The 11,819-nt window shown below is 34.1% G+C and overlaps 1 protein-coding gene across 3 annotated transcripts in view; it reads right to left on the bottom strand.

The window, feature by feature from the left end:
- LOC108972876 (cadherin-86C) overlaps positions 1-11,819 on the bottom strand; it is a 94,322-nt gene that overhangs the window by 11,008 nt on the left and 71,495 nt on the right. For 2 of the 3 annotated variants that reach the window (XM_018939760.1, XM_018939761.1), the window contains exons 6-7: positions 9,767-9,857; positions 7,101-7,279 (exon numbers count right to left, since the gene is read on the bottom strand). The exons of the other annotated variant lie outside the window; for it this stretch is intronic. In XM_018939760.1, coding sequence (XP_018795305.1) covers positions 7,101-7,279; positions 9,767-9,857 — 270 coding nt within the window. The remainder of the gene's footprint in view (positions 1-7,100; positions 7,280-9,766; positions 9,858-11,819) is intronic. 3 annotated transcript variants of the gene reach the window in all.

The raw sequence follows: 11,819 nt of genomic DNA, 5'->3' as shown, positions 1-11,819 counted from the left end.
CTTCCCTAGAAAGTTCTTCTAGTATAAAGCTGTTATTTCTATCGAGTGCACCAAATAAATTGTTAATAACTTCAGATTCTTCTGGTTCGTCCAAATCAGAAACATCGGAATTGACAAAATTAGTTAAAATTTTTCCAATTTCAGCGTCCTTTAATTTTCTTGGCATTTTTTAATTAAATAGATATCAGAGCTAAAACAAGAAAGTCTGTATCATAGCAGCATCATGCATAAAATGATTTTATTTGTATTGTGTGGTATCATTTACAACCACAACTTGTGTTTGTATCCATATGGATACATGCAATGTTTAAAAAATCCGCAGAGCTTTTTTTTTTGTTTAAACCATAAATTTAATGATGCGAAAAGTTAAAATAAGTACTTTTCTTTATGTTGAGTGTATTTTGCTTTTCAAAAAATGCAATTATATGAATGTTATTTGTAAAATAAAAAAACATTTTTCCCAAAAAAAAAATAAGTAAATTTTTAAAAATGCTATATTATTCTCCGTTTTATAAATATCCCAATGATGTTTATGTAGAATGATTCATAAGGTCTTAAAAAACGGTATAATGTCGAAATGTAAGTCAATTCTTTGACCTGGCGTATTTTTAAATGCTTGCAAAGTTGAGTGTATCCATATGGATACAATATAGCGAAAGGGTTAAATAAATAAAAGATTGACCTAAACATTATGATGATATTTTCATGATTCATACGCAATGTAAGAATGAAAGCAATTTCGTTTTGCCGTCGGCATTTGAATTTCTCATGCTTAAATTTTTGCTTTCAACCAAGAACACATGTGCAATGTATGCCTTTGCCGAATTGACGAAGCCCAAATGTAGTAAATTTTAGAACAAAAACAATTTCATTCATTAACGCAGGCGCATATTCCACAAGCGAACTCGCTTCTTTCATAAAAACAGACGACGTAACATCTCCCCGAGCATGCCTTTGCCTACAAGCGCCTCTTCGCGACGATGGCAAAAGCTAAAAATTATAAATTGAACATCTTCTGGTGTTTGTTCTAAGAAAGAAGTGAGAAAAGTGGCAACATAGTTGTTGTCGATTTACAATATTTGTCAATTCTAAAATATTTGTCCGATGCTTGCAAAAATCAGCGTCGATATGTATGCTAGCTCATAAATATGCATAAATATTTACGTTACTTTGTTGGCGAAGCTGTTACAGCGGCAAGGGATGCGGTGACAATCGGCGGCCATTCGTTTTTTTTTTTCGGCCATTGGTTGACCGTGACAACGGAGATGCGAATAGATGCGTGCGGCACTTGTTRTTATAAATATATGTACATTTTTATGTGGCTCCCATTTGCTTTTGTAAACATGCAGACAAATGTGCCAAAGAAATAATATATGAATGTACATATAWGCCATAGAAATTCTATTGCTACAAATATGGAAATGAAAATGAAAGAATGCGAATATGCATATTTCATGAAGGTCATCAATTTTCTTTGAAGAAATGAAGTTCATTTCGCATAAATTCATATTGTAARAGTGGAAATAAATATAATTTTTATAATTTTTCGGAAAAAATGTTCATATAATATAAAATAATCACGCATATGTGACACTGAGAATGCTTCTTTACATTCTTTGTGTGACTTTGTATATTTTTCTTCAAAGTATTTCTCTTTATTCATTCGTTTAGGCCAGATAACGTGCTCAATTCTGCTAAATAGCAGCGAGAAAGGTGAAATTCCGTATCTCAATCTTATAAGTTCTGTTAGCCGTCCAACCGAACATCATACAGAGTTCAATTTGCACCTTTTCTCTGTTTATACATTCTCTGGCTGAAGTATGGGGCGCGGTTGTTGAAGACGATGATATCAATATCATCGGCATACGCCAGCAACCGTACACTCTTATAAAAGATTGTACCTGCTCGATTAAGTTCTGCAGCTCGTATTATTTTCTTCAGAAGCAGGTTGAAAAAGTCGCACAATAGGGAGTCACCTTGTCTGAAACCTTATTTGGTTTTGCTTCTACCCACCAAACTTTCAAAAGAAGCTGATGCATACACCTCATCAGTTCTTCGCCACCGTGTTTGAATACCTYGGCTGGCAAGACATCGGCCCCCGCCGCTTTGTTGTTTTTCAGACGGGTAATTGATATTCGAACTTCTTCATGGTCATTCAATGGAACGTCTGCTAAATCGTCATCGGATAGGAAATGGAGTTTGCCTTCTCCTGGCGTTATACTTTCACTGAAATTCTGCCGGTTGGAGAAGTGTTTCCTCCAAAATTTTAGTATGCTCTGGACATTGGTCACTAGATCATCTTTAGGGGTTCTAGCAGAGTATGCTCCAGTTTTGAAACCTTCTGGTTGCCGCCGGATATTTTCGTAGAATTTTCGAGCATAACCCAGCCAGCTCTTCATACTTACGCATTTCGGCTTCTTTCTTTCTGTCTGCAAATGCATCTCACTTCCCTCTTTAACTTTCGGTATATATCCCATCCCGCACGTGTTGTGTTCGATCGAAACGTTGCGAGGTAGGTCAGAGAACTTAAAACATAGAGAAGGTGCAAATTGAATTCTGTATGATGTTCGATTGGACGGCTAACATAACTTATAAGATTGTGGTACGGAACTTCACCATTCTCGCTGCTATTTAGCAGAATCGAACACGTTCTCTGGCTCAAACGACTGAATTCATGCGAGAATGAATAAAGATAAATACTTTGAAGAAAAATATACAAAAGAAAGAAACATTCTCTGCGTCACATATGCATGATTATTTTTTATCATATGAACMATTTTTTTTTTTAGAAAATTGGTAAAAATGTTAATTTTTTTACAAAATAGTGAAAAATTAAATACAAAATAATTTTATTTTATTTTTTAATTTTTAAATTATTTCAAAAAAGTTATATTTATTTTAAATATTAGAAAAAGAAGGTGTGCCAAATGAACTGAAATGTGGTCATATAAGCACGTCATTCCTTTCATTTCTTAAAAAAAAAGAACTGAATGACCTTCACATATGCATATTCCCATTATCTCTATATAATATCTACATTCGCACCAATTCTATGGCATACGCAGGCAAGCTATAGAAGCATGATACATATGTACATATGTAGATACGTACAAATATTCATACGCCTGTGAAAAAATTTGAGCTAAGTGTAACAGTTTTCGCGCAGAGAAAGAAAAACTCGTGAGCGATATTATTAACGCATTTATTCAGACTGTCGTTTTTGTCATAATCGTATGATCTAAAGTATTGTTTTACAGTACATAGACAAGTTATATACATATGTATAATATAGGAGTAAAGGACTGGTTTGCAGAGTTGTATTCAGAATTCAACAAACGCCCCTTCAAAATAAGCCAAAGTATTAAACATTCAAAATTATATATTAATGTTCATCAATTCGAAATTATAAATATGTTTCTGCTGCATTCTCATTTGTTGGAATGTGCTTTTCATCTATTTGCCCAACATCGTATTTCTCACGGATGTAGTGATACCGAATGTCGATGTGCTTGCTTCACTTCAGCACCATCGGGTTTTTTAACATAAACTGCGCACTTTGGATGTAGCATAAAACCGTAGTAGGACATTTTGTATAGTCCGTGTAACCCAGCTTACAAAGCATACCACGTAGAAAAACTGTCTCTTTTGCACCTTGACACAATGCGATGTACTCTGCTTCCATTGAGCTTACCGCAACCAYAGACTGCTTTCTTGACTCCCAAGCTATAGCTCCACCAGCCATCGTAACGAAATAAATTGTGTACGATTTTCTGTCTTTACTATCGCTACCCCAGTCTACGTCTGTGAAACATACAAAATGAGCACAAAATTTAAGTTTACCATTTGGAGCTTTCTTCGGATATCGAAGCACCTATTTAGCAGCTTGCATATGCTCTCTATGCGGATGCGAGTTTTACTGGGACAACTTTGATACCGCATGCGCAATATCCGGGCGAGAGATTATAGCCAGGTACATAAGCCCACCAATTAAGCTATGGTACGCTTTTGTCTCTAAATTGCCGCAATGTTTTTCACACCTCTTAAGTATCGTCCCTGTAGCCCATGGAGTTGCCCCTGGTTTGCAATCTGTTATGCCCCACTGCCGTATAAGTTCCGTAGCATATCGTGTTTGATGTATCGTTATATCACCAAGATCACCATCACGTTCTACTTCCATACCCAAATAAAAAGATATTGGACCGCGATCGAYCGCCTCAATATTCTGATTTAAAACTTCTATTGTTCTGCATTTCTTCTTTGCTTGAGCAAGCCAAAATCATATCGTCTACGTATAGACCGATGATCTATATTCTCCAATTCGTCGGGTAATGAACAAAGTAATAGAATGGACAAGAAATCATCTTCCATCTCTAAACTTACTTCTTTCAAGTCATCTACGATGCAGCAGAATTCCTTTAGTTGAACCGAAAATTTCTCGCTGGTTTTGAATTGGAACCGAATTAATTTTTTAAATAAATTTACTTTTCTGCATGCTGTGCCTGCCTTGTAGATAGCTTTCAATGTGTCCCAAGCACTTTTAGCTGTGATGCAGTTTTTTATATGGATGAGTTCGCTTGGCTTTACGCTCAACGATATGGTGGCAAGGGCCTTCCTGTCGCACAGAAGCCAGGCTGCCTTTTCTGATTCCGCTTCTGGACACTTTTCCGCGACAGCACTCCACAACTCCAGAGTGATAAGAAGGGTTTTCATTTGGATGCTCCAAGTGGCATAATTGTCGCCACTCAATTTTTCGACGCTAGCTATAGCATTAGCCATTTTACCGCATTTATTACTTTTGACGCCGGATGAGCAAATGAACCGAATCATCGTAACTTAAACATTCTTACGAAGCGAAAACTTGAAACCCATATCTATCTGGGCCCATAACCTTTGTGACAGCTTTCGCGCAGAGAAAGAAAAACTCGTGACCGATATTATTAACGCATTTATTCAGAGCATTGTATAATACAAAAAAGTTGATCTACTACATTTCTCTTAATTACATCTCTGTGCCTAAAAAAGGCAGATTTCGATCAGGTGATCTCAGCTKTGAAAAATTCTTGGRAARYAGCYGATTCTTTTGTTACTTGTAGGGTTATACAATGATTTAGAGTGCCGTTTGTGTCATAATCGTATGATCTAATGTACTGTTTTGTAGTACATAGACAAGTTATGTACATATGTCTAGTATAAGAGTACATGATTGGTTTTCAGAGCTGTATTCAGAATTCAACACTAAGTCGCTAGAAACACAAAGCACAAAACATCAAATGTATATGTACATACATACATATGTGCACCAAGGAATCCCTTGTCTATCACAAACATACCAACATAAATATGACTTCAGCCAAACAAAGAAAYACGTGTATGTGTATGTGGCTACAAAAAGTTTTAAAATATGAATGAAGCAAAAACAGCAACAACATACGTATCAACACATCTTCCTGCATAAGCGTCGCTGCCCATAAACTATTTCTCATCACGATGGCAAAACTGCTTAAAAGAAATGTTGCAACAGTGCCGGCAGCTCAACAAAAATGACAAAATAATGAAAAATTCGTATTTTACAATTTATTCTCATGGAAGAATGAAAGACAAAAATTTAGGATGAATTCTGCCGAGATTCGAACCTGTGTACTCATCTCGACTGTTCAAGCGCTTAGCTCCAACACTACTATTAAAAATAATATTGTATTGTCCCAATTATGGTTTCGTTATGCATGATAGAAATATACGATGTTTCAAATAGTTTGGTTTAAGTATAGCAATATGCTTTTGTAGAACATAGCACACCACATAATATACGTAAGATTGTTTCGCATTTTGCTCTACGCCGGTCAAATTTCTGTACAAAAATCAACAGAAATGCATGATAAAATAAAGTAGACTGTGAGAGCAATTCATTTTTAAAAATTTTATTGGAAATTAAATAAAAATGAAACTACATTTATTTAAATTTATTAATAAACTGCAAAGAAAAATAAATTTTTAAACTTAATATGACTTAATATAAAATAAGATCAAATTATCATTAAATAATTTGAAAAATAATAAATCAAAAATAAATAAAAGTTCTACAAACATATTTCCCATGGAATATCAAAGAAATTAGTTTTCTTCAATATTCTCTGTTTGGGAGTATCGTCATGGGCATACACATATGTATGTATGTATATTTATGTCTCTTCATATTCTTGGGTATGTGAGACAGAGAACAGAATAAAAAATGTCTTTATGTTCTTTGTGTGAGAGGTGTGTTTTGTAAGCATTTTTCGCTGTTAAAAGTGGAATATCAAAGAACTTATTTTTCTTCAATATTCTCTGCGTGGCCATATATGGTATGTCATCATAGGCCGAAAATACATATATTTATTTCTCTTCATATTCTTTGTTTGAGTATGTGAGAGAACTGTTAAAAATGTTAACATTTCACAGCGTGAATTCTGTAGTTGTGAGGTGAAATTCCGTATCACAATCTTATAAAATGTTCGACATTGAACCTGCACCTTCTCTATGTTTTAAGTTCTCTSATGCAGATACCTAATTTGTATTATATGGTATAGCCCGTAGCTACCAAGTTTTGTTTTTCAAATTATAGATTAGTTTTATTATTGTGAATGGTTAAAATGACAAAATAAAATACGAAATTGTTTGTTCCTTGTGTTGTTGAAGCATAAGACTTTTCATTTTCACAATATCTAGTTAGTAACCACCTATCAGTTAAGGTCTGACAAGAAAAGAATTTCTCCTCTAATAAAAAATCATAACTCTATACCCCAATGGCTCCCGCTTGTATGTGGTATCGTTTGTACGATTTCCTTGTGAGTAACGTTTAGCGGTTCGAAGACAACTAATATTATTTTCACGGTACGACCAACATCCATATTTTAGCGAATTTAACTGTTGTAACGAACTTATATACATCAATTCTCATAATGAAAAGTTAAAATATCCAATTTGATTATTCATAAGTCCCCTAGTCCATGTGTGCATGCTAGCATTATTTGAAAAATTCTTGAATTTCAATAATAGACGATGCTGTTTTATATTGATTGAATACATAACTGAGGATAGAAAGAAAATTTATATTCACATGCCTTCGTTGCTCTTCTGCTGAACGCTTACGGCGATTTCCCTCATTGTTCAACGCTGCCTGAACGTCGTTTTCGTGAAAGTGGTCGCGTCCATTGTGGAACTCCCAGCGTGTTGGTCTCGTTCGTGAATCCATTGGTTTCTCGGCGGACCAGGCCTCTCGTCGTCCCATCCATTCAGCGACCTGTTTAAGTTTAAATTTTTCAAAATTACATAAAGTCATCTATGTATATATTTACATACATATATGAAATTTATGTAAACAAATTTTTAAAAAGTAATATATAAATATGTTTTTACTGGTGCTGTATATGTATTTAGATTAAGTTTTTAGTCCGACACCACTGAGATGCATCCCGGGATAAAAGTTGCTCACTACATAAGATAAGCCAAGAACTTGTGGGACGATTGAGAGGCAACTTAAAAGAAGAATTTTATCACTCTATATTATCAATATATTAAAGTTCTTAATAATATTGAAAACTCATGTATAGCTATGACTACTATTAAAACCCATCAATATTTGCTTTTCCAAAGCATGCATTAAAATAACACTAAACCTCTACTAATGTCCAAGCTCCTAATATTTGTGGATTTGTGTTGTGTTCGTTAAAGAAATTTTAAATAAAATTTATCTTACAAGATAACAAACCAGGGTTCCACTGCTGTGTCAATAATACAATTAAACATTTTATACTTTCGTATGATAAAGTGATAATCGAGATTTCAAGCATGGTTGTGAACCAATTTCACCCATATTTAGTAAATGTCATCAGGGTAATAAGAAAATATCATATACCGAATTTCATTGAAATCGGTTGAGTATTTCCTGAGATATGGTTTTTGGTCCATAAGTGGGCGACGCCACGCCCATTTTCAACTTTTAAAAAAAGTCTGGATGTAACTTTCTTCTGACATTTCTTCCGTAAAATTCAGTGTTTCTGATGTTTTTTGTTAGTCGGTTAACGCACTTTCAGTGATTTTGAACATAACCTTTGTATGGGAGGTGGATGTGGTTATTATCCGATTTCTTCCAGTTTTGAACTGTATATGGAAATGCCTAAAAGAAACGACTCTATACAGTTTGGTTGACATAGCTATAGCAGTTTTCGAGATATATACAAAAAAGTTAGTAGGGGGCGGTGCCACGCCCACTTTTCCAAAGAAATTAAGTCGAAATATGCCCCTCTCTAATGCGATCCTTTGTGCCAAATTTCATTTTAATATCTTTATTTATGGCTTAGTTATGACATTTTATAAGTTTTCGGTTTCCGCCATTTTGTGGGCGTGGCAGTGGGCCGATTTTGCCCACCTTCGAACATAACCTTTTTATGGAGCCAAGAAATACGTGTACCAAGTTTCATCATGATACCTCAATTTTTACTGAAGTTACAGCTTGCACGGACGGACGGACAGACGGACAGACAGACATCCGGATTTAAACTCGTCACCCTGAGCACTTTGGTATATATAACCCTATATCTGACGCTTTTAGTTTTAGGACTTACAAACAACCGTTATGTGAACAAAACTATAATACTCTCTTTAGCAACTTTGCTGCGAGAGTATAAAAACTATTTAATGACGGATCGGGTTTAGCGAAGCAGTAGTGAGCACTTGTAACTAATATTTCAAAGCGACCATCTGTTGCCTTGGCCCCTTTCCTAATGATTTTTTTAACATTTTCTCAAGAGATTACACCCAAAACTGGACAAAGCATGTATCGAAATAATGATGTCTGTTGATTCAGTAATTAATTTGATGCTACTCGTGCAGCTTTTAACTTTTTAATATTTCGTATATGGTAAATGTATTTAAACAATTTAAGATTGTACTTAGTAAAATAGAATAGTTTTTAGCTAAATTTATAAAAAATAGCAATGGACAGAGAAATACCTTTAAATTAGTATCTAAATATGTGTGTATGGATATGGGCAGTAGAGCTAGTCAATTTATTTTCTATAATATCGCGTAAGCGAATAATGTTCATCGGATCATTATGACCTACTCTGCCTAAGAGGCTATGAGCCTAAGACGGGTTTCGGGTTAGCGATTTTTAAGGCGAAATTTAAAAAATCTAAATATCCGATCTGGCTGATTGCGACAAATGATCAATAGAATATCAAAATTCACTTAATAAATAATTTTCGGTCGGATATGTCAAAAATTGATAAACAAGTTTTTATAATCCCTAAAAAAATTCCACAGGCTCTTAGCAAAGCTGTTCAAAATTTCCCTCTTTCGCGATTTTTCTTTTATTTGACTCTCTCCTGTAAATCGACCCACTCTAATATTGCAGAAAATAGAAATTCACAAGAAGATTTAAAGATTATGAGTTTTAAAAAAAAAAAGTTAAAAAAAATACTATTGCACAGCAAAATTATACAGATGTTACTCTGGTTAGTATTCCTACAAGTAACCCTGAAAATTTATGAAATTACGCAAAAATCTTTGTATCCAATTTAAAAAGGATTGTCCATATAAGTGACTACATTTAAATAAGGAAACAAAATAAGGTAACTTAAAATTTTGCATACGAAACATTCAACAAAAATTTATTATTTAAAATGTGAAAAAAAGCTAGAGGTATTTTACATTTACATTTTTGTGCCAACAGAGATGGAATTACTTGCAAAGGATTATGTATAAATTTTACAAATTCAAAATCTACCTGGACAGATTTTGCTTGTTTTCCATTTGCCATTTCCCTATGCACTAGGTGAACATCGTCTTCAGTTTTAATGATATTAACTATTCTCTTGCTACAATAGAAAAAGAAATAATTATAGAAGAATAACTTATGGGTAAATACAGATAATGATAATATAAATACATATAATAAATATGAAAGAATAATGATTTTACACRAAAGGTTTGATTTCCTCGAAAAACATTGTTTTAACACCCTCCGTATATATCTAACATAACAGATGATTTTGCTATACACCTATACATATAGTTAAAATATGAATACAGTGGTACCTCGACATACGAGTTCAATTCGTTCCGCAACCTTGCTCGCATCTTGAATTACTCGTATCTCGAAGCAAATTTCCTAATACAAAACAACTGAACTACCATTAATCCGTTCCAACCTCCTAAATGTCACTCCAGTTATTTTTGTTACGTGGTTTTGAATAATAAAAACGTATTTATAAATATSAAATATTTATTACACAAAAACAAAAAAGAGAATGTAAAGAAATAAATTACATATCCTCACTGGTCTTTGCCTTTTTCTCGCTTTCACCTGTAGGCCGTTTAGAAAAAAACATTCCAAGGAGAATTGTTTCTTCCTCCCTCTCAGAATGATCCGGACATGAGTTAGGCCAGGTAATTAAAAAGGTCAGATGCACGACATTTTGCCACTTTTTCTGGGTGTTTTTTTTTCACGAACTGTGAAACTCTCTCCCACATTCCTAAGATCTAATTTATCTCACTTGTAGAAATAACCTCCTCCTCTGACTCCATAAAAGCAATTTCTTACATAAGCTCAGTATGCTGCTGCGACTGTAACTCTTGTATCTCCTCAGTCGTCAGTTCCTTGGTGGTGTGCTCCTCGATGAGCTCGTTCACGTCTCTCTCTTCCACCTCCTGATAAATGGATTTCCATAGAGATACAATTGCCTTCTCTACTGAAACATCGAGTTCCAATTTTTTATAGATCCTTTCAGCTACAGCTTCAGGCCACTCGTATCTCGAATTTCGCTCGTAACTAAAAGCAAAAAATCACTTGCTCGTCGGCTCTGGAAAAACTCGTATGTTTGGGCACTCGTATGTCGAGGTACCACTGTATATAATTTTTTTTTTTTGTTTTGGTTTAATCCTTCTTATGTACGTGTGAAGCTTGATATCCATAAATATGTCATGATATAGTATGTTTGAAAGCTGTTTGTTTACGAGGCGCAAAGGGTGTCGTCCTATTTTTTCCATGGATGGTGGTTTCTTGAAATTTTGTGTTTTCGATGGATTCAGATATTGGTTAGTTAGGCAATTGTCTAGAACGCAAAARTTTTAGATGGGCGATTTTTTTGTTAAAAGTTTTATTTAAGTGATGTAGAAAATAATTTCAAAAATTACATGCTTTACTGATTTCATTTGTATATAATCATAAATAGTAAATTTACCTAGTTTCTATTAAAACTTTATTTAATGTATCAAAATATTGGTAAGTCTTTTCTATTTTATTACTAACTATTACAAATAGTTTGGTTTAGGATTGTATATTTTAAAAGTGTGAAAATGAGAATCTTGGGAAACCTAACGCCCAAAAAATATTGCTAACGCGACTATACTGCAACCTCTTTACTATTTTTCAGCCCTTTTATTTAAATCTCTGCGCCGAAAAATCAACTATTTCGATCAGGTGATCTCAGCTGTTAACGTCCAAATGATTCTTTTGTTACTGATATGTTTCTACAATGCTTTAATCGATGAAAGATACGACGAAACAAACGTTTGGAATTTTCCATACATTTTTGAACATTGTCAAAAGTAGAAGTGTCAATAACTCACGGTGAATTGACGGATGACATATACAGTGGACCAATAAAGTTTACATACACCCTTTATTCTTAACTAAAACATGTTCGCACATACATTTTCTAGTCTCATTCGACTGATTTTTTTTGCTAAATAGATAAATAAACATTCGTGCATTGTGATGCATTGTCTTAATCCCGTTAAATTTACCCCTATGCTTGGCATTGTCGCTGCGAAAGAGA

Source organism: Bactrocera latifrons, unplaced genomic scaffold (genome assembly GCF_001853355.1).
Source record: "Bactrocera latifrons isolate USDA-ARS-PBARC rearing strain unplaced genomic scaffold, ASM185335v1 scaffold_434, whole genome shotgun sequence".
In the NCBI taxonomy this organism is placed as follows: Eukaryota; Metazoa; Arthropoda; class Insecta; order Diptera; family Tephritidae; genus Bactrocera; species Bactrocera latifrons.
This window is presented reverse-complemented; position numbering and strand designations above follow the sequence as displayed.